At 45.7% G+C, this 19,335-nt stretch overlaps 1 protein-coding gene across 3 annotated transcripts in view; it reads left to right on the top strand.

Annotated features, from left to right (window-relative positions):
• LOC139052940 (N-acetylated-alpha-linked acidic dipeptidase 2-like) overlaps positions 1 to 19,335 on the top strand; it is an 85,481-nt gene that overhangs the window by 42,238 nt on the left and 23,908 nt on the right. For all 3 annotated transcript variants that reach the window (XM_070530085.1, XM_070530088.1, XM_070530086.1), the window contains exons 2-9: positions 887 to 1,180; positions 3,346 to 3,502; positions 5,444 to 5,557; positions 7,499 to 7,621; positions 9,007 to 9,187; positions 11,261 to 11,351; positions 13,491 to 13,580; positions 14,708 to 14,793. In XM_070530085.1, the coding sequence (XP_070386186.1) occupies positions 887 to 1,180; positions 3,346 to 3,502; positions 5,444 to 5,557; positions 7,499 to 7,621; positions 9,007 to 9,187; positions 11,261 to 11,351; positions 13,491 to 13,580; positions 14,708 to 14,793 (1,136 nt within the window). The remainder of the gene's footprint in view (positions 1 to 886; positions 1,181 to 3,345; positions 3,503 to 5,443; positions 5,558 to 7,498; positions 7,622 to 9,006; positions 9,188 to 11,260; positions 11,352 to 13,490; positions 13,581 to 14,707; positions 14,794 to 19,335) is intronic.

Genomic DNA, 19,335 nt, shown 5'->3' with positions numbered 1-19,335 from the left:
TTTGGGCGATGGTTGCCGAGAAAACGAATTTCTCTTTTCGCATGTATTTAGCTAGTAGCCCCCCAGGGGTTTTCTTTTTTTTGCACTTAGACGAAATGGTTTAAATCTAGTGATTGGTCGTAGCGAATATTTTATTGAGGCCATGAGTCCTCTAATAGGAATTGTTAAAAACCGCTAATTTTCAATAAAGGGTACTGTAACGTTTAGAGCCCTCGAGCTTAGGAACGAAGAACAATATGACAATTCGGTAAATTTCATCAATAGTACATCCATAGCCGACAAAGTTGGTGTATTATACATGGCTCTCAAGTAGACCACATGACCTCGCACAAGCAACAGTGCTTCAAACCCAAAACCCAAGTTGTCTGCTAGTTAGGGCAACTAGGTATGTGCAGGCCGCTGTCCTGCCGAGCAGACGTGGACCATTGGGTATGCACCCCAGCAGACAACGACGTGATAATGTTACGTGCCCATTATCGGCCAGTCTCCCAAGATGGGTGTGCTAAGGCCCCCCAAGCGGTGTGTAGCGCTAAGTACATATAATATAGCGATAGCATCCCATCCGCAAAAGATACCTCCGCATGCAGCATGGTCGCTTGCAACGAAGTTCAAGGTGGGATACTTTGAATAGTGGCAGTTATTACAGATTTTCCACTGGGATGAAGTGATTACGAGATATCCTGTGTCGTGACATCATTCGGCACTGTGGTTGGCAGCGAGATTACCACTTCGTGTGTCTGCTGAAGTGCCTATAAGGTACCGTGATTCACGGATGGCATGGTGGTTTGCGGAAGGTTACGCAAGCAAGCTATCTCTAATTTTGACAATCGTATTCCGTGGTTTCTGCTACAATTTTAAGCTCTCGTGTGATCTCATCTCTTTTCAGGAACGCTGAGGCCGGCGCAGAAATGAGGTCTCTTCAGATGAGCTCCGGCTACCCCGATGACTTCCGGTTTGGCTCCATGGTCAGCCGAAAATACTGCTGCGCTTCCGGCTTGGCCGTTTCCGTCCTCGGTGTCATCTGTGGTGTCCTGCTGGGCCACTTCGCCATGCGTGGTGGCAACAGTTCCAAGTCTGATCAACATGGCCTTCCAGAAGCAGAAACAGTCGGCCAGGTTAGAACTGTTGAAGAAGACGTCATGGCATTTCTCAGCAAGTACGACTATGAGGTCATGTTGCGGTGAGTCTACTACTTTCTCTCGCACTATGTGTAACCTTCCCTGCTTCGTATGACACTGTGTTGGACGTGCTACAAAAAAGGCTTTCTCATCGAGCTACAGTAATTAGATTTTGAAGATTATGTCTCTTCATCATAAAACTGATCGGGTGCTCTTAAGAAGCAAAAAAGAATGGGCTGAGCCAACTCTAATGCGTGTTTTAATGAACAATGAGGCCATTCATTTTGCTCAGGACCACTTATTCAAGAGAGTGCTTAGGCGCATGGATTTATATAAGACAAATATTTTCGTTGGAGCTTTACAGCTTCTTCTACAGTTTTTTTTTTTTGTTTTGTGTGTGTGTGTGATTCAGTGGTGTAGCATGCTATAGTCTGGCACCATTTATTTAGAACACGTAAACGATTTACGTTACCACTCATTAATTTCATTTCATTGCATAATTCCGGATGCATGAACAAGTCACGAGTTTTGAGTACGCGAGTTGCTAAATTTAAGCTGTGGTTGTTATTGACGACCACGCTGCGTATTAATGTTTATGCCCTTAATAACCCTGCTTTTTCGCGTTAGCCTCTGAAAACAGTCACAGTAATGATGAATAGCTTAGCCACAAAGAAATATTTTTCTCTCAAATATGAGCCGCAGAAACATAATTGTAAGCATCAACGAGCACTTTTGGAGCCACGAGACGACGTTTAGGCAAATCTATTAACTGTTAATCATTTCTGTGGTGGATAAACAGCCATACCGATGGCACACGCAGACACTATAGCATCAGTTTTGCCCCAGCATCTTTAGTATGACACGTTATAGTAGAAACTGTGATGGTGTTGTTGATGAGGGTGATCCTTAAACATGGCAGTGCACCCACAAATGAGCATGAGTCAAGAATTTGATGTTTGTATATTATGCCTGTTCTTCGACCTCTTCTTTAAGTTATGCAATACAGCGGATTTTTTCTTTCTAGTTTTCTGACAGCAAACATTTCGTTGCACCTGTTGAAAATATGCTGTGTTTTTGCAAACATTTGCAAACACATTCTCTCTTTTTTCAAATATTGATTAGGCTTGATGAGTTACTGCTGGAAGTTTCATTAAGCGACGCACCAACAATGATAACATTTTCGGGACCATTTTCCTTAGTTGAAAGGTCTGATGGTTGCGAATATGGCATTCATATTCGATTGACATCAGTTCGAGTCCCACTGAAGCACTGCAAATTTTTTCGCTTCCCGTAGACGTGTGTGCAATTGAAATGACGATCCGCTTACCGCCTGGCCGACTCACAACACTATAAACCGCAGAAATTGTCCCCATGTGTTCTTCAGAAGATAAAAGAGTTTGCCACGTAGCAACTGACATTTTACAACACAGCGCCTTGGTTCCGTAGCTTTTGCTTTTCACCCCGATTTACTGGCTCGACAGCCATCGAATCGTCGTGCGGTCTTGAACACTGACCTAGAACTATGTCACAGGCATGACTTCAAAGAGATGTCAAACCTAAATAGTGACTCAAGTTGTTTGCTAAAGTGCGCTTCCGCAACATCAAAACGCCAACAGCCATCCGTAAGCGAAAGCTTAAGTTAGCCAGAAAAGATGCAATAAAACAAAAAACAAAATATATGTTGTCGCTGTCCCGGAGTTCTTCCACCAACTCTCCGTGAAGTCATGGACTTTTACGGTAATTTCTCGGGTCTATACATAATTTCTTATGACTAAAGATGGATGACATTGTATTTTTTAAAGAAAGCCAGGGACTCAACTTTGCAATTTGGCAGAATTTTTTCTTTGCTAAAGAAAAGAAAATACCTTGCAAATCGTGACGTCTCACGCACTGGCGTGACGGCGTTGGGGTTTGAGCGCGAAATTTAAAGAGTGCGTAGTTCCTGAATTGGCCTTCGTTTTATGCTCTCTCCCTCTCTACACTAAATGAAAAAAAAATGAAATTTGACGACATAATTGACCTATCAAAACAGATTTGGTGTTTTTCTTTGTGGTAAATTTAAACGCCCTGCTGTGCCATGCAGCAGAGATAAAGAGGAGCCCGCGTTCGACGTTTCTGTAGTTCACTTATTTTGGGCGTTCTTGCGCGGCTTCAGGGAAGGCATCAGGGATCCGTGATGCCTTCTTTTGCACACTAAGTACAAGACTGTGACGTTCGTCGCCCGCAGGAGATTCGTCGAAATGCCAAAACTGGGCGGCACAGAAGGCGAGCGCACTTCTGCCGAGTACGTGGCGAAGATGTGGGAAACCCACGGGCTCGAAGACGTGCACCTGACCCCTTACAAGGCGTACTTCTCTCACCCGGACCCGGATCGACACAGCCAGGTATATGGCTCATATTCGTATTATCCACGTGAATATTTAAGGGGCCATTGAACCTTGCCGAGGCTTTAAATGAGCAGCAGTAGCAAGCGTGTATACTCACAAGTAATTGAGAGGTTAGAATAGGGGCCCCAATAGTTTGGGGCCCCAAAAAGCTTTGCGGGTGTTAGCGTTGGGGCACGTAGGAGTGAAGAGATTTAGAATAGGGCTTTGCGTTTGCGGATAGCGTCTTGCGCTGAGAGCGTCACTACGGCGTCAAAGAAAAGCTATTAGAAATAATAAAATAAAATATACCATTTTATGATAGAAATCGTAATTTTGACTTGCGTGTATTCGCATTTAATTACAATTTAGAGGTTATTCTGTAAGCAGCAAACAATTCATTGCACTTAGTTTTGAGCAAACCAACTTTACGTGCCTCCACCAGCCAAGCTTAGCCGTGTTAGGCCTCCGAGCCATAAAATCCACAATCGAATTTGGAATCAGCGGCGTCTAGTGAATTAATCTTCATAAAACACGCTAGTTGAGAGAAAGTAATAACCGCAATCATTTCTCCTAGCTAGCGAACTTCACGCGTTACCACGAATCGAACCCAGTTTGGTGCTAGGTTAGAGCTGTCGCTTCGACGGGTGCCGCCATGTTTGGTTACGCAAAGCTTTTGGGGCCGCTGTTTGGGCTCCCGCTAAATCGGTGAAATAGCGTTCCCAGCGCCAAACCCAAACGCAGTTTGCGTCTCGCGCATGCTCAGTGGCTTCGACGCTATTTCTTTGGGGCCCCAAAACATTTGGGGCCCCTATTCTAAAATTCTCTAATGAGGGTAATTATTTAAGGGCTATGTTCATTCAGTCGAGGCTCGGGAGCCTCGATAATCGGTTCTCCTGTCGAGGCACTGCGGTGGGCGTCCAGTCTAGTGAGAGAGAAGTTCGCTCCACGAATGATTTGATTTCTTGCCAAGCTTGACATACCGCGTACTCGGCCATCCTCAAATTCACTTAAAGCGAGCTTCAACTCGGAGCCCTCTCTTATGTGCGCATTCATGTGCACGTGAAACGACAGCTGCGCTTCTGTTAAGCCTGCAGTCTAACCGTTTCTAGCCATCTGTTTGTCTAAAAAAAATTATGCAGAATTTTAGGAATTCGGGGCACAAAATTTTGTGCAGAACTTCATTTAACGTCCTCAGTTATCTTATGATGAGCGCGCAATCGGCAATACTTTGTAAACATTTCGAACGGCAAAATGTACACGAGTCCCAAAATCCGCGAAGCACGTACTTTGAAATTATGTAATCTGCACACATATCGCGTTTAAAACTGGCAGATTTCACCTAACAGACCCCGCTTTTAAACCACTATATCATTCCTAAATGCTACCTTGGGAAATGTTAATGAGGCGATGCGGTAGTTGGGGCATGTGAGCAGCCTGCAGTGCGAGATACCTCGATCGAATCCGGAAAACTCTGGTTCGAATCAAATTAACATGGCCAAGCCGTTCGATTTAATATTAGTGTTTATAGGGTCCACGCTATCTGCACATGAATTGCAAATACAAGGTTATTCTGCAAAAACTTGTCTCCGTGGCCTTCATCCATGAAATGTTGTCGGAATAAACTGCGCTGCGCATGCTGCAGGTTCAAAATTGTTCCTGGTTTCCTGATCGTTACAAAGTAGCGTCGCACGTTTATTGACTTACCGTACGTTTATTTCTTTTATTTTCATTTGCTGCCTAAAATATCGCGGTTTAAGCTCAGGTTTGTTCAAAGCGACTTGGGTTCAATGTTTCTTTGTACTGTTCTGTAACACTGCACCGCATCTGAGAACTTGCTTCGAGCGATTATTCCTATTGTATCTAAGCAGCAACTGGGCGTTGGTTTGCCCTTTTGCAATAAATGTTTCTAGTTGGTTCTTTTAGCATGAGCGAAGTGGCAATAATGTTGTTTCTTTCCAGATAACCATCACTGACAGTGAGGGAAAGGTCGTGTATTCGGTGACAAGGCAGAAGACTGGCTCCATAGAGCCCTACCTAGCATATTCTGCCAACACCGGAAGTACACCTGTTGTGGTAAGCACGAGCCGTTTGAAATCGGAGTCGCCGTTTATTATCAAAATACGGTTTATGCGCCCATAACTTTGTGACGTTACTTATGCGTGTAACATTAATTCCTTTATGTATGTTTTCATGTGAAAGACAAAACGCGCTGTTACTCACATACGTACTTTCATCAGCTTTAGCTTAGCAGCAGTGATTCAGAGTCATGCATGGGAGAACAAAAACGAATGGATGACGCTAACAGCCAAACATTTGAAGCTATAACCGTCGGTCAAACAGAACTTCATGGACATCACTATAACGCATGCGTGAAATGTGAGGCGGTCTTGAAGTGAAATATGGGGGGTACCGCTGCCGTTCCGTCGGTATTCCGTCGGCTTGTCCTATAAAGACAGCTGCGCATTGAACAAGAAGCTTCCCTACTCGAGCTCTTAGTTTTAAAAGGTGACCACCGTTTTGAATTTACGAACTGTGGATACATTTAGCCCGTAAATTTTGAGACTGTGCTGATCACTTGTTTTATTTTCCTTACGTGTATTTGTTGCTCAAGTAAATGCGTTTGATCACTAACTGGTTTCACTTTGTAGCGCAAATTATATGGACAGCACGCAGCAGGTTTCATCGCTCTTAGGCGAGTGATTCGCACTGCGAGCCGATTCCCATGTTCCGCTGGTCGTTTAGGATCCATCTTGTACCTTGGTGGCGCACCTTCCCCACCTTCATGGCGCATACGTTTAGAAGGAAACTTAAAGATGCTTCGAGCCATTTCCGACCTACCAAAGCTCCGGAGTCTGATATTATACGTTTATAAAAGCGTCGCCGTGTAAATGGTCGGCTGGTGCCTTGATGCGTGATTACCGCTTTTGCGCTGATTCTGGGCTCCATTAGCGTTTCAAGTACCATACATGCGAATGGCGGAGATAGACACACTGAACTTCACGGGTGATTAGTTTGTAATCTAAGAAACGTGTAGATGAGCATCACGTTTGTAATCGAAATAATACAGTGTAAGCAAAACGAGCAGAAGACCACGTTTGCACTTCTGCTTTCGTTCTGTGCTTCGAACAGTATTTTTTTACACAACTTTTCAAAAATTAGCCACATACATGACATTTTCCTTTCGAGATAGTTCACGGCACGTAGAGCTTCGCGAAATATTTTCTTTTTCTTTTTTGCTGCACAGAATGGGCCAGTTGCGCGGCGGCCTCCTTGTGACGTCACGCTTTACAGCCTGTCACCTGCTCTGCGAACGCTTGATACGATTTGCACTTGCGCAGCAACTACCGCCGCAATCCGGCGTGGAGCAGTTCGTTTCGCACTTCTAAAACAGTGCCATAACTGAGATGAGTGTTAACAGAAAAGGCGATAGAGCAATGTTTTCGCTCTTTTTTTGCGAGATGCGTTTACACAGAACCGCCCAACCTGCTGTCTCGTCTTACGCTGGCACTTGTGTATTTGAGAAATTCGAGCGCTCGCTCTAGAATGTCGCTCCAGGTCGACAAACTGAAAACATGTTAGAGTACCCTTCTTGTGTACGAAAAAGCTGCTCTATCTATAGTTGCGGAGCGCCTTTGCTAGAAGAAATTTTTACCTTTGCTTCTCCAGGAGAAGCCTCGTGAAGTGGAGGCTTGGTCACAGGCACTCTTGTAAACATTGAAGGTATCATGCACCAACATATGGGGCCAACCTGAACGATGGAATTTAACGGTTGTTTCCCATGGGATGACGCGTAGATCTGAAACACCAAAAATTATATCTTGTGGTAATGCTTCCGGTACCTTTTTCCTTTTCTGAATACGTCAGGACAAATAAAGTCATTTTTTTTTTAGTTTCGAAAATCTAGTTTTTCCGGATGACCGTAAGTGCGCACTTCTTTTTTTTGTCTTAACGTCGACATTCGACTTAAGATCACTGCCGTACTGCTGCGTGACTTTCTTTCTTTCTTCCGCACAGGCGGAGGTCGTCTACGCCAATTATGGGCGACCGGAAGACTTCGCTTACCTCCGCGAGACCGGCATCAATGTCACCGGAAAGATCGTTGTCATCCGCTTTGGTCGCGTGTTTCGGGGAAACAAGGTAAGCAGTGCCCGTGCCTGTAATCGCTGCTTCGTGTGCCGTACGCGCGTACAGTGGAACAAATCCTTGCGCCATCGTGCAAATGAAATGGCGAAAAGAGTGGGACTATCAACTGTTCTGTTTCTTCTAATAGTTCGATACTAGAAGCCTTACGTAAGCCTTACGAAGCCTTACGTAAGCCTTACGTAAGCCTTACGAAGCTTTACGTGTTTCTGTAATCTTCCACTTTGCATTAATAGAACGTTTTAACCCGTCCACGTTTTTCTCTCCGTTTACGAAATACCACAACACCAGATGACCGCACTGCTGTCAGCGATATTTCGTGACGCTGTGTTCATGATTGGGAACATTTAGGAACATTTTTGTGCTACATGGACTTCCCCATCGAAAGTGGGAAATAAGAATTGGAATACGTCAATGAAGGTTGCAGTGCCTTTATACCCAGCAGTAAAACAGGAACGTAGCCGTAGGAAGTTTTGTTGTGTCTTCTTTAAGGTGAACGTTGGCCTCCGATCCGCGGTTCAACTAAATCCAACAAGTTGTTCCGCAGTCTCCGAAACGTGGCCTCCGAGATCGCAGAGGCGCACCTTGGGTGTGCCGTTGAGACCTCGGAGGCCGGTTAAACTGAGCGTCGGGAAGTGGCGCCACCGTCGATTCGCGTTCCAGATATTTTGGTATTTTAAAACAGAAACCGTTCGCGGACACGGCGTCATTCTTATTTCTCATTCTTGCAGTCCCGCTGGACTTCGCTACGTAGCATGCTATCAGAAAGTTTTAGCCTTCCGCTACTGGTCTATTGTTACCACTACCTACGCCGCTTCGTGCCAGCCTTGCGCTTGCGAGCCGAGCGGCTGACCTTGGCTAGGACGTCCGTAGTTACCAGGTGAAATTCCCGCACTCGTTTAGTAGCTGTACTCGTAACGGTTATTGAAAAAGCTTCGAATAATCATTTTCGGACTGGACTCCCGCATAAGCCCGGATATTAAATTTCAAGGTCAAATGGAGTCACATTTTTCGGAACAATCCAAAGAATGGACATGATTTCAGCCAGTCATGGCTGTGGTCATACTGTCGTAGACTTCGTATTTCTGAGGCTTCATTTTTATTTATTAAAGTTCATCGCATACAGATATAGGCGAACTTTCTAAATCTTACCGACAGAAGAAGCTGGGACTTATTTTGATAGATGTAAGGCCGAAAAATATTGCACCATTTTTTTTTTCACGTAACAGGCCAGCTCTACCTTTCAGGAGTAATCTTGCAAGCAAATAAATAAAGAATCACTATTACACGAGTGCGTCCGAAATAACCGTTTTTCATGTTTATTATTCACCGCTAATATTACACCATTCCGCACTAAACTAACAATTAATTTATTCTACCAGGTGAAAGAAGCGGAAAGGCAGGGTGCCTCGGCGGTCATCCTCTACCCTGATCCGGCAGACTACGCCCTCCAGCCTCAGCGGCCTTTCCCGGAGTCTATGTCTCTACCGGCGTCAGCAGTTGCCTCTGGAACGCTCTCCCTCGTTAACGGAGACCCGCTGACGCCCGTTTACCCAGCTACAGGTTAGTGTGTACGAGGAGGTGACTCGACAGTATAGATACTTCCAGACACGTTTTTCCAAATTTTCGTTGCTGAATTTAAAGGGAGAACGTACGCTTTGTTTCTGCCAATTTTCCTTGTGGGTTAATGCACACTTGTTCTTTTGTGTTCGAGTGTCAAAAACTGACCGCCCTTCTTTTTCACAGTTATTAATTGCATTATGATGCGTATTTAGTGCTCTAGGTTTTTCTCTTTCACGTTTATATTTCCCAAGGGGATATAAACAATGTTATTTTTGGGCTTCCACCATTCTACAACTTGCGCAATAATGCTTACTTCGTTTTTGCATAATGCACGCCAACTCTTCACATTCCGTAAAATGATACCACCTGTGAAAAAAAAAACATTTACGTTAAATAGGAAAAAAGGCATCCAAACGACAGACACATGCTGTCGTCAAGCCAATTCTATACTTCTTCACCATGATTAAGTGCAATGCTTTTCTTTCGTAAGGCTGCCTCTCAGTGCTCATCGCCTGTAGTTATCTTCGGAACGGGTGTACCTTCGCGAGTTAACGCCGTTTTCAATGAACTATCATTTCGTGCACATGGTTCGCTTAATTATCGTGCCGCTTCTCGCATCTGTGTTTCATCAGTCGCTTGAGTGCTTCTTGACTGCTGCTTCGTCTGACATTTTTGTCAATCCTTCAAAACGCTCTTACCTAATGGTCTCGTGGAACAAAAAAAAAGAAAGGTAGATAAATACCACAATTTTTATGTGCACACTTCACGGGCGCTATAATGTGAAGCTATTCCAACCTGTTTCTCTTCCGTTTCTGCCACTAGCCCTTCACGATTGGTCAAAAATATTTATGGCACCCCCACTTCGCCTGTCTGTCATGCAAGGTCACGAGAACCGCGAGAAATACGCATCTGATGTTACGTGGACACGCTGATTATGCATAATCAGGCTGAACAAAAGAATACAGTTATTTACGATTTTACGCCTTTTCCACCATAAGCCCTGCGCTATTGGTCAAACATTTTCGGGCTGCGTTCACTTCGCCTGTCTGTCACGCCTCGTCAAAAAACCTCTAAAATTCACCCCATCAAAGTGACGTGTGCACATTAAAGATGCACTACTATGCGGAACAAAACTGATTTTCCTTTTAGAATAGCAGGACGCTGCCCCGTTCAGAAGGGTATAAAGGTTGGCTGTCCACCGATTGCTCTGACACACCTAAACGGAGCTGCCGGGGAGAATGAGTCTCTCTGCGTATAAAAAAATTTGGGGTGGCAGTGTTAAATCCACTGTTGACCCTTTTTCGGCACGCGCACGTCACCACGTTGCCAACTCTTCTCCGCTGAGGATGTTTTAGTGGTATTTTTAGCCTTCCTTGTTGCACATCGCCGCGATTTTCGATCAGCCAACGCAAGCTAAGCAAAGGGAAGCGGACCAAACGCAGACGTGGGCACCGCCCTCTTTGCCCGGTTATCTAGTTTCACTGTACTAGCTCGGACTCGCCCAAACCCTCCCCACTTGTGCGGGTTCCTCGCCTCTTGTTAGCCAGTTAGATAAGAAAACACTGTCAAGGTAGGCAGTACTATTTGCTTCCAAAGCAAACAAAAGTGACGTCCTACAAACAAGGAGAGCGTTTGACTGGGCTGTTCAAACGACGCTGCGGGCCACAGCCAGATGCTTACTTCGGCGGTTACGTAAATTTGACGTAAGGAAATTGGAGTGAAGTTCAAATGCAGTAGATTGACGTTATACGGCGCCACATAAAGTACACTCGGTGCTGAAGAACATTGATCGGCGCAACGCGTGATGCACTCACTGTCGTTGTTTAGTGCTTATCTGTCCTGCCCTCGAGGCGAACCATAATTATTTCTGACCGATTGGGTAACTGGTATTGGGAGGTGTTTCTTAATATATTGGTCCCAGTGAGACAAGGGTGCGAATGTATTTTAGCCTGGACGGATGTCGGGAATCCCGAGAACAATAACGTTAAGTGACCTTTGGCGAGTGCGCGCAACACTGGCATCGCATTAGCCATTTCTTCCTCGACCAACCTGTACCTTCTCCAATCTGTCAAGAGGACGCTTTCAGAATACCTCTGAGGGAGGCAAACCTTCCTGGCATCCCGGCCTTCACAGCATCCTTCGAGGAAGCGGCCCAGATACTGAGGTAGGACATGTGCTGTTTGCTTGACGTTGATGTAACCTTGGCTCGGGCTATCCGTTCAACTTACACTTCACTATGAGCAATCTAGAACACCCGGCGTAGCTCCCTCTTTCGTCGTCAACAACGCCCGCTCAACGCGATTTGAACAGAGATTGTTTGTCTTAAAAATAGAGCATTGCAATGTGTTCTTCGGTGTGCTTTAAAACATCGCCTTGTTTCATTTTTTTTTTCGTTATTAGGAACAAAATAAATGGAGCCTAAATATTTGTTAATTGCAGCATCGTTTTAGCCGAAGGTAAGGATTCTAATGGAAGCGCTGAAAGAGAGTTGCTAACACAGCACTGCAGTAATGATTTACAAGAAATTGTAGGCGGTTTGCCGAAGTTGCACGGGCGTATATATTTAGTTGGTTCTGAGGTAAAAAAGCACTGGAAATGAACGCTGGTGACTGGACATTATTTCTCGGCGTAGGAGTGAAAGGGCCGTAAATCAGTTGTATGATATAGAAAACACAGTCGATGGCAGGGACACTGTAACGTGAGCTCCAAATTGTCCCTTAGCCCTGAGCACCAAAAATTGACACAATTTAACTTGACTAATTAGCTAGCTAATCGCACTTCAAAAAATATTCCGGTTAACACACCGTATCCCCTGTCGTAAAACATCCATGTGACAAGCGCGCAGGTTAGATAAAACTAGCAAAGCTTGCCATTTACCTTTAACAATTGCATTTCTTATACCGTGTTTTAGAAGCCGCAGTCTGAACAGCTGCGTTTAAGTGCTGGCGCTCTTTTTCTCGTTGAGCTTACCCAGCTACATTTCAAACATGCGTATCTACACTGTAGACGAAAATGAACCCACTTGAGGGTTTTTAACAGGTGATCTTCCCTAAAACCTCCCCATCCTTAATGTTTACTCCGATGTGTGGGAGCAATACAGCGGCCTTCCCTCGTTTCACTCCGTTGGCTAGCTGCGGGAGGATTAAGGCGACATGACGCGATTTCAGACGGCTTGAACATCTTGTTCTCCTGCGAACACTCTGCACAGGGAGTTTTAAAAAACTCCCTCCGCCGAAATAGGTTGGTCACGTGGCGCCTCCCATCAGACTGTACGCCGCGCGAGCGACAGGCCGCGTTCAGCGGAGCCGGCAGCGCTCATGACTAACGGTTTGTTTATATCTGTGAAGTGGCGTTCCGTAACAGTTTTTCGTCAATTTGATTTCGGTATTTCCTTCCGGAAAGTGCTATATATAGGTGTGCCTGAAGCTCACTGTATCTCAGCTTCAAGTACGTGAGCTCTGGTCACTTTGCTGACAACCATGAGTGCATGGCAACGTTTTCAAGTGCGGAAAAAGGCTTAGGTATACCTCGAAGCTGCTCTTTGACTTGTGATGTCGGCGCAGGTTTCCGACTGTGTTTTCGCACTGCGTGACACTGAGGAAGGCGCGATACACGCTTATCGCGTAGGAAACATTGGGAAACTTTGTTGAGGTAATTTTGATATGAAGGCTATACAGGACTTATAGGAATGCTTTCAACTCGCCTTACAAATACTACTTAGTGAGTCTGTACTTCGATTGCAAAACTCTACACATCGTTCTTCGTGGCCGCCTTTTGTATATGAAATACCAAGGAAATTGCACACAACGGGCATTTATAAAAGTTCTATGTCGTAAATGATCACGCACCTAGAAAATACGATAACAAAATCACTTCCTCGGAAGCGCGACAGGCGGAGGAAGATTTATGAAAGGAAAAATTGTCGTTCATCTGTCTTTTGCACGAAGCAGCAAAAGAAAGCCGTATGGGCTTTCTAGATACAAAGCTTCGTAGTTGAAGAAAAATTCTTCCTGGTCCAGCGATCGAACTCTGAACCAACGCCCTTCTTGGACGATCGCTCTACCATTGGTCGCTCAAACAAATTTTCTACAATTGCGAGGTTTTCTTTCTTAGGAAGCCACGCGGGTTTTCATTGTAACTCTCTGCCAGAGTCGTGTGGATGACAGTTTTCTTTTTCACAAAATACGATAATGAAAACTCAATTACGGTTACGCCCCGCTATGAGAGAATCTGTTGCTAACTGGCGTTCACTGCCCATCCCCGTGTTCCCGCCTTTTTCTATTTCTACTCTATTTCTCTTCAGACGCCTGGCGGGCCCTCCGTCGCCCGAAGAGTGGACGGGCGACTTGAACATTGGCACCTACCGCCTTGGGCCAGGTTTTACTGATGCCAAGTAAGTTTACGATTCTGCGGTTGATCGACTGCTCGATTTAAGATATTGGGAATGTTGGTAACTATTCTATCGCTGGCTTCTGCACAACGTTAAATTCTCGCACGGATGAAAGCATAACGTGAGGTCAAGTGAATCCTTGCAGCTATGGAGGATGAGTGCGTTATGAAAAAAACGGCGTCTCTGAAGTGCGACACATACGTTTACAATGCTCAGCGATTTCTTCGGCATGACGACCGGAGCTTCTTGCTCCGGCGGTGAGCGCTGGGTGATGGCTGATGCGCCGAATGCAGTCACAGTGCGTCACAGACGCTCTCGCTTTCATGCGATTCAAAAATGCACACCAGCTCGGTGTCCCCAGCTCCCACCAGTGGGTCAAAACGGGCCGGCAGCCTCGCGCTTCGAGTATCGCGGTTTCAATCGCTGAGCACTGTCCGCAGGCACTTATCGCAATCGATGCTTCGCTTTACGGGCGAAACTGCGACTTTTTTTTTTATTTGCGCCGTAATATGTCTATGAAAAATTAGTGAAAATGAAACACGGAAAGATTATCTTAATTACCATTTTTCAAGTTTGAACCTCAGTAGTAAATATCACAATTTTGTAAATTACACCTGGTAAGTATTCTAGAAATTTCACTTAGGTTGTAAATTCGTATATAAAATTTGTCCCCTTTACACGCCCTTAGACTTGTAGCTTACAGAACTGCAATATCAGTATTTCGGGCAGAGTTACAGATTTGAAAACATTATGCTTAATTTTTTTTTGAGCTATACGATTCCTAGCAATTTCTGCAAAAGCTCCAGGGCCCTAAATCAAGATTTTGCTTCCTACGATCGGTATACTTCAACTTTCTCTGTCAAATACAACACATTTCATTCAAATCGGCCCAGCGGTTATCTCATGAGAGTATTTCTGCGTTTTACAATAACTTCATTAATCAAATCAGACTTGGCTCTGAGCTAAAGCTGCCTCTTAACACAAATTTGTTTTTCCACAAGATTTGTTGTGTACTGCGAAGAATGCTTTACTCAATACATAAATGGTCGATGGTGGAAACATCAAATAAATTACGGAGTCAATAACCAAGCAAAAACTCCGTGTGGACGTGTTTTTGCTCCAATTTTCAGGGAAATGAAACTCGAAGTTCATCTCAAGAATGGTCTTGCGATGACATACAATGTCGTCGGAAAAATAACTGGTCTGGAAGAACCTGGTAAGCATCTCGACGGTTTTTATGGATGACACTGCGTGATGGTTTCTCACTTTGACAGCCTTGTATAGCTTGAGTGATTACGTGCGTGTACGTGTGCGTGCGCGTGTGTGCGTGTGTTTCATGAATCGCTTGCGCATTAAGAAGTGGACACTGCAATTTTACACATGCGGCGAAATATATATGGTTGTCACAGGGCTCAGGCGTGGTCCTATCTTGCAGGGTACAACTGCGCAGAGCGTTTGTCCTGTCCGGATCCTTTCTTTCCGCTCTTATTCCGCTCAATGAGACAACGTGATGCACCAATTGACCCAATGCTCGACGCTTCTGCACATGCACAGGCCATCATCACATGCGCGCGATGCGTCTCGAAACCAGACATCACGTTAACGGATCGCGCATGATGCTGTTCCAAAACATTTTCCGCAAGAAATACGTGCGTCCACTTGTAGTGTAGAATACATATGTCCTGCTTTTTGCATGTATTTGCATAAGAACATTGCGTTTGCCCCCAAGTTAATGCTTCTTCTCCCCTCTTCTAAAAAAAAAAGGCGACTACGTGGATTAGGAGCGGTGGCGCGTGAAATGACACAGATTCATGCACTGCTTTCTTGTTTCTATTCTGCCTAGCGTTACACTCTTGATCACTTTATTTTTTTATACCAAGTTCTTGTGATGTGGTGAATGTGATGAGACTCGCTGTGATGGCTCGCTGTGGCTTTCTGCTGCTGAACACGAGGTCGCGAGTTCGACTTCCAGCCGCTGGCCGCATGGGAGTGAAATGCAAAAAAAAAAGCTCCTGCATGGTAAAAAACCCTGGATGCTCAGTGTTATTTCGCATCCCTACACTATGCAGTCTCTTAAGGCATAGTGCAGTTCCAGGAGATTCAACTTCACAAAAATGTTCTGTAATTGTAGCAGTTACAGATTGTTAAACCGATAGATAACGATTGGGTAACGCTTTTGTCAAGCCAATTCGGCGCGTCATCGTCATCAGCCTATACTTATGTCCATTGCCCCCCCCCCCCCCCGCCACCAGGAAGAAGACGCCTCTCTGCGATCTACAATTACTCCTGTCTTGTGCTGGCCGATTCCAATTTTCACCTACAAATTTCTCAATTTCACATCCCCACATAGTTTTCTGCCGTTCTCCAATGCGCTTCCCTTCCCTTAGCAACCATTCTGTAACCCGAATGGTCCACTGGTTATCTACCTTGCGCATTACGTGGCCTGCTCAGCTCAGTTTCTTTTTTATCTTTTTTTTTGTGAACTTCAACAAGAATATCGACTATTCTCGTTTGCTCTCTCATCCACACCGCGCTCTTCCTGTGTCTTAACGTTAATCTTAACACTTTTCGTTCCATATATCGCTCTTTGTGCGGTCCTTAACTTCTTCTCGAGCTTCTTTGTTAACCTCCAAGTTTCTGTCCCATATGTTACCAATGGTAGAAATTCAATTATTGTACACTTTTAACCGAATGTGGTAAGCTCCCATTCAGGATTCGGTAATATGCGTGCCGTATGCATCCCGCCCATTTTTATTCTTCTGTAAATTTACTTCTCGTGATCAGGGTCCCCTGTGAGTAATTGACCCACATAAACGTACTCATGTGTAAGCTCTAGAGTCTGATTGGCTCTCCTGAATTCCTGTTCCTTTGCGAGGCTATTGTACATTATATTTGAGTTCCGCATTTTAATCTTCAACCTCACTCTTACGTTTCCTCGGTTAAGGTCATAAGTCATTTGTTTTAATTGGTCGCCACTGCTGCTGAACAGGACATTGCAATTTTCAAAACCAAAGGTTCCTGAGATGTTCGCCGTTGACCCTCACTCCTAAGCCTTCCCAGTCTAAAAGCTCGAACACTTCTTCCAAGCATGCAGTGAATAGCATTCGAGAGATTGTGTCTCCTTGCCTAACCCCTTTCTTGATAGGTAACTTCCTGCTTATTGAGAATCGAGGTAGCTGTGGAATCTTTGTAGACATTTTCCTAAGATATTCACGTATGCCTCCTGAACTCCCTGATTACGCAATGCCTCTACGACTACTGACATCTCTACTAAAACAAATGTATTTTCATAATTTATGAAAGCCATACAGAGAGATTAATTATACTTCGCAAACTTATTTATTACCTGATTGATGTCATGGACATGAGCCATTGTAAAATATCCCTTCCTGAAGTCATAGTTACGAAGTTACGCGCATAGACACGCTTATAAGCCTCAAGGATGAGTATAGAATTTGTTTAACTACGTAGTTTGCGACTAGGAGCAGTGCTCATAGTTTTCGCTTGGCCCATCACCGTCTCGCACTTCCGCGACCATTTACTGTTGTTTGCATGTCACCTGCTTGTATGTCGTTTTCCATTTATTTTACTACCCTCACACCGTGTTCAGACAAAACCCAACGTTGATTTCCCCAGTGATATATATGGAGATTCATTACAGGGGAAAAGCTGAGAAGTCGGCCTTAGCTGGCCGACAATCTATTGCAATTACAGGACAATGTCCATAAACACAAATGCCATTGCGTACATCCCGATGAACGTTTTAAATTGTGTGTAGTACAGTCTAAAACGCGTAATCAGTTGTTCGTTGTAATCTTTGTATAGCGCTCGGCTCAGTGTAATATGAACTGCATGATTTCCGAACAACACCCTATGTCACTCTAGGCTGCTTTCTGTAGCAAGTTGGGTTAACTTATAGAATATCATTACCAGCCTGTTTATGTCCACTGCTGGGCGAAGATCTTAAGTTGCTCCCTGTCTTGCTCTAGTCGGTCCCACATTACGCCTGCGAACTTCCCAATTGCATCACACTCGAATTGTTTGCTCTCCTTGACGGCACTTTCCTTCCCGTGGCACCCATTCTGTAGCTCTGATTGAACCACCGGTTATCAGCCCTGCGCATTACGTCGCATGGCTCACTCCGTTGAGTGAGTGAGTGAGTGAATAAACTTTTATTTGGTCCAGCAAAGCGCGATAAAACGCGCACCTGGCTAATCCCACGACGGGACTGACAGATCTAGTCTGCCGGCCCGATCGCGGGCGCGCTGGACGGCCAGGATTTGATCCTCAAAGACGGGACTTCGCAGGAGGGCGTCCCACTCTTCCTTGGTGAACTTCGGGCCCAGCGACCCGCACTCCCAGAGCATATGAGGCAACGTAGCTACCTCACCACAGGCCACGCAAGAACAATTCGTATAAATCTCTGGATATATGCTATGAAGGGACGCCGGATTTGGGTACGAGTTCGTTTGTAGAAGTCTTAGTGTGACCGCCTGCGGCCTGCTTAACTTGGAGTGAGGCGGGGGGAAAACCCTTCTCTCTAAGTAGAAGAATTTAGTTATTTCATTGTGTGTGAGAGGAGCGTCTCGGTGTCCGGGGAGAGAGTCGCCCGACCCGAGGGCAGCGCGGTCGGTAAAGCCACGCGCAGCCTCGTGGGCAGACTCGTTGAGGTTCAGAGGAACCCCCTCAATCGCCCCGACGTGTGCAGGGAACCAAAGGATCGAGTGCATGGAGGTGTTGCCGTGTTTGGCGCCTTTCAGAATTTGAACTACCTGCCGGGCTACCCGGCCTTTCTGGAATGCCCTGATGGCGGCTTTCGAATCGCTATACACCCTGTCTCTCCGACCGTCTTGCATGGCGAGTGCAATGGCCACTTGCTCGGCCACCTCTGGGTTCGTCGTCCGGACGGAAGCACAGTTGATAACTTTGCCCAGCGTGTCAACGACGGAAACCGCAAAAGCCTTGCCGTCTCGGTATGCAGCTGCGTCCACGAAGCTTGCTGCGATTTTGTCCCTGTTTACTTGCTTTAGCATATTCAATGCTCTTGCCTTGCGACGACCTGCGTTGTGAACGGGATGAACATTGCGGGGCAAAGGGGCGACCACGATCTGCTCCCCTATTTCTCTGGGGATTTGGGTGTCTTCAGCCAAGTTCTTGGTTGGTGCGAGTCCGATCTCCTCGAGGATACGCCTGCCGGCCGGCGTGGTGGACAGCCGAGTTAGCTGGGCCCGTTCCTGAGCCTCGGCTATCTCCTCCATGCTGTTGTGTATGCCGAGCCGAAGGAGGTCTTCTGTATGCGTCCTGACGGGCAGCCCGAGGGCTCTCTTGAAGAATTTTCTAATGAGGGCATTAAGCTTTTCCCGCTCGGCTCTGAGCCAGTTGTGCATGGCCACCGTGTAGGTGAAGTGACACAGCACAAAGGCGTTGATGAGCCGAAGCAGGTTGTCCTCCTTGAGGCCACGATGTCTGTTCGTGACCCTTCGTACAAGGCGAAAAGCATTGTCGGTTTTCGCAATTATCTTGCGTAACGCAGTGCCGTTGCCGCCGCGTGATTCTATAAACATACCCAGGACTCTGATGGTGTCGACCCTGGGTATCGGGTCACCGCTCCGAGTGAACAGGTGAATGTCACTTTCCGAGACCGGTTTCCAGCCCTTGGGTCTGCGCCCTTTTTCTTTTCTATAAAGGAGAAGCTCAGATTTGGTCGGGGAGCATCTGAGTCCGGTGGGTAGCAGGTACTGCTCCGTGACGTCTACCG

This window comes from Dermacentor albipictus, unplaced genomic scaffold, assembly GCF_038994185.2.
Source record: "Dermacentor albipictus isolate Rhodes 1998 colony unplaced genomic scaffold, USDA_Dalb.pri_finalv2 scaffold_44, whole genome shotgun sequence".
Taxonomy (NCBI): Eukaryota; Metazoa; Arthropoda; class Arachnida; order Ixodida; family Ixodidae; genus Dermacentor; species Dermacentor albipictus.
The sequence above is the reverse complement of the archived record's forward strand: the minus strand, read 5'-3'. Positions and strand labels throughout refer to the sequence as shown.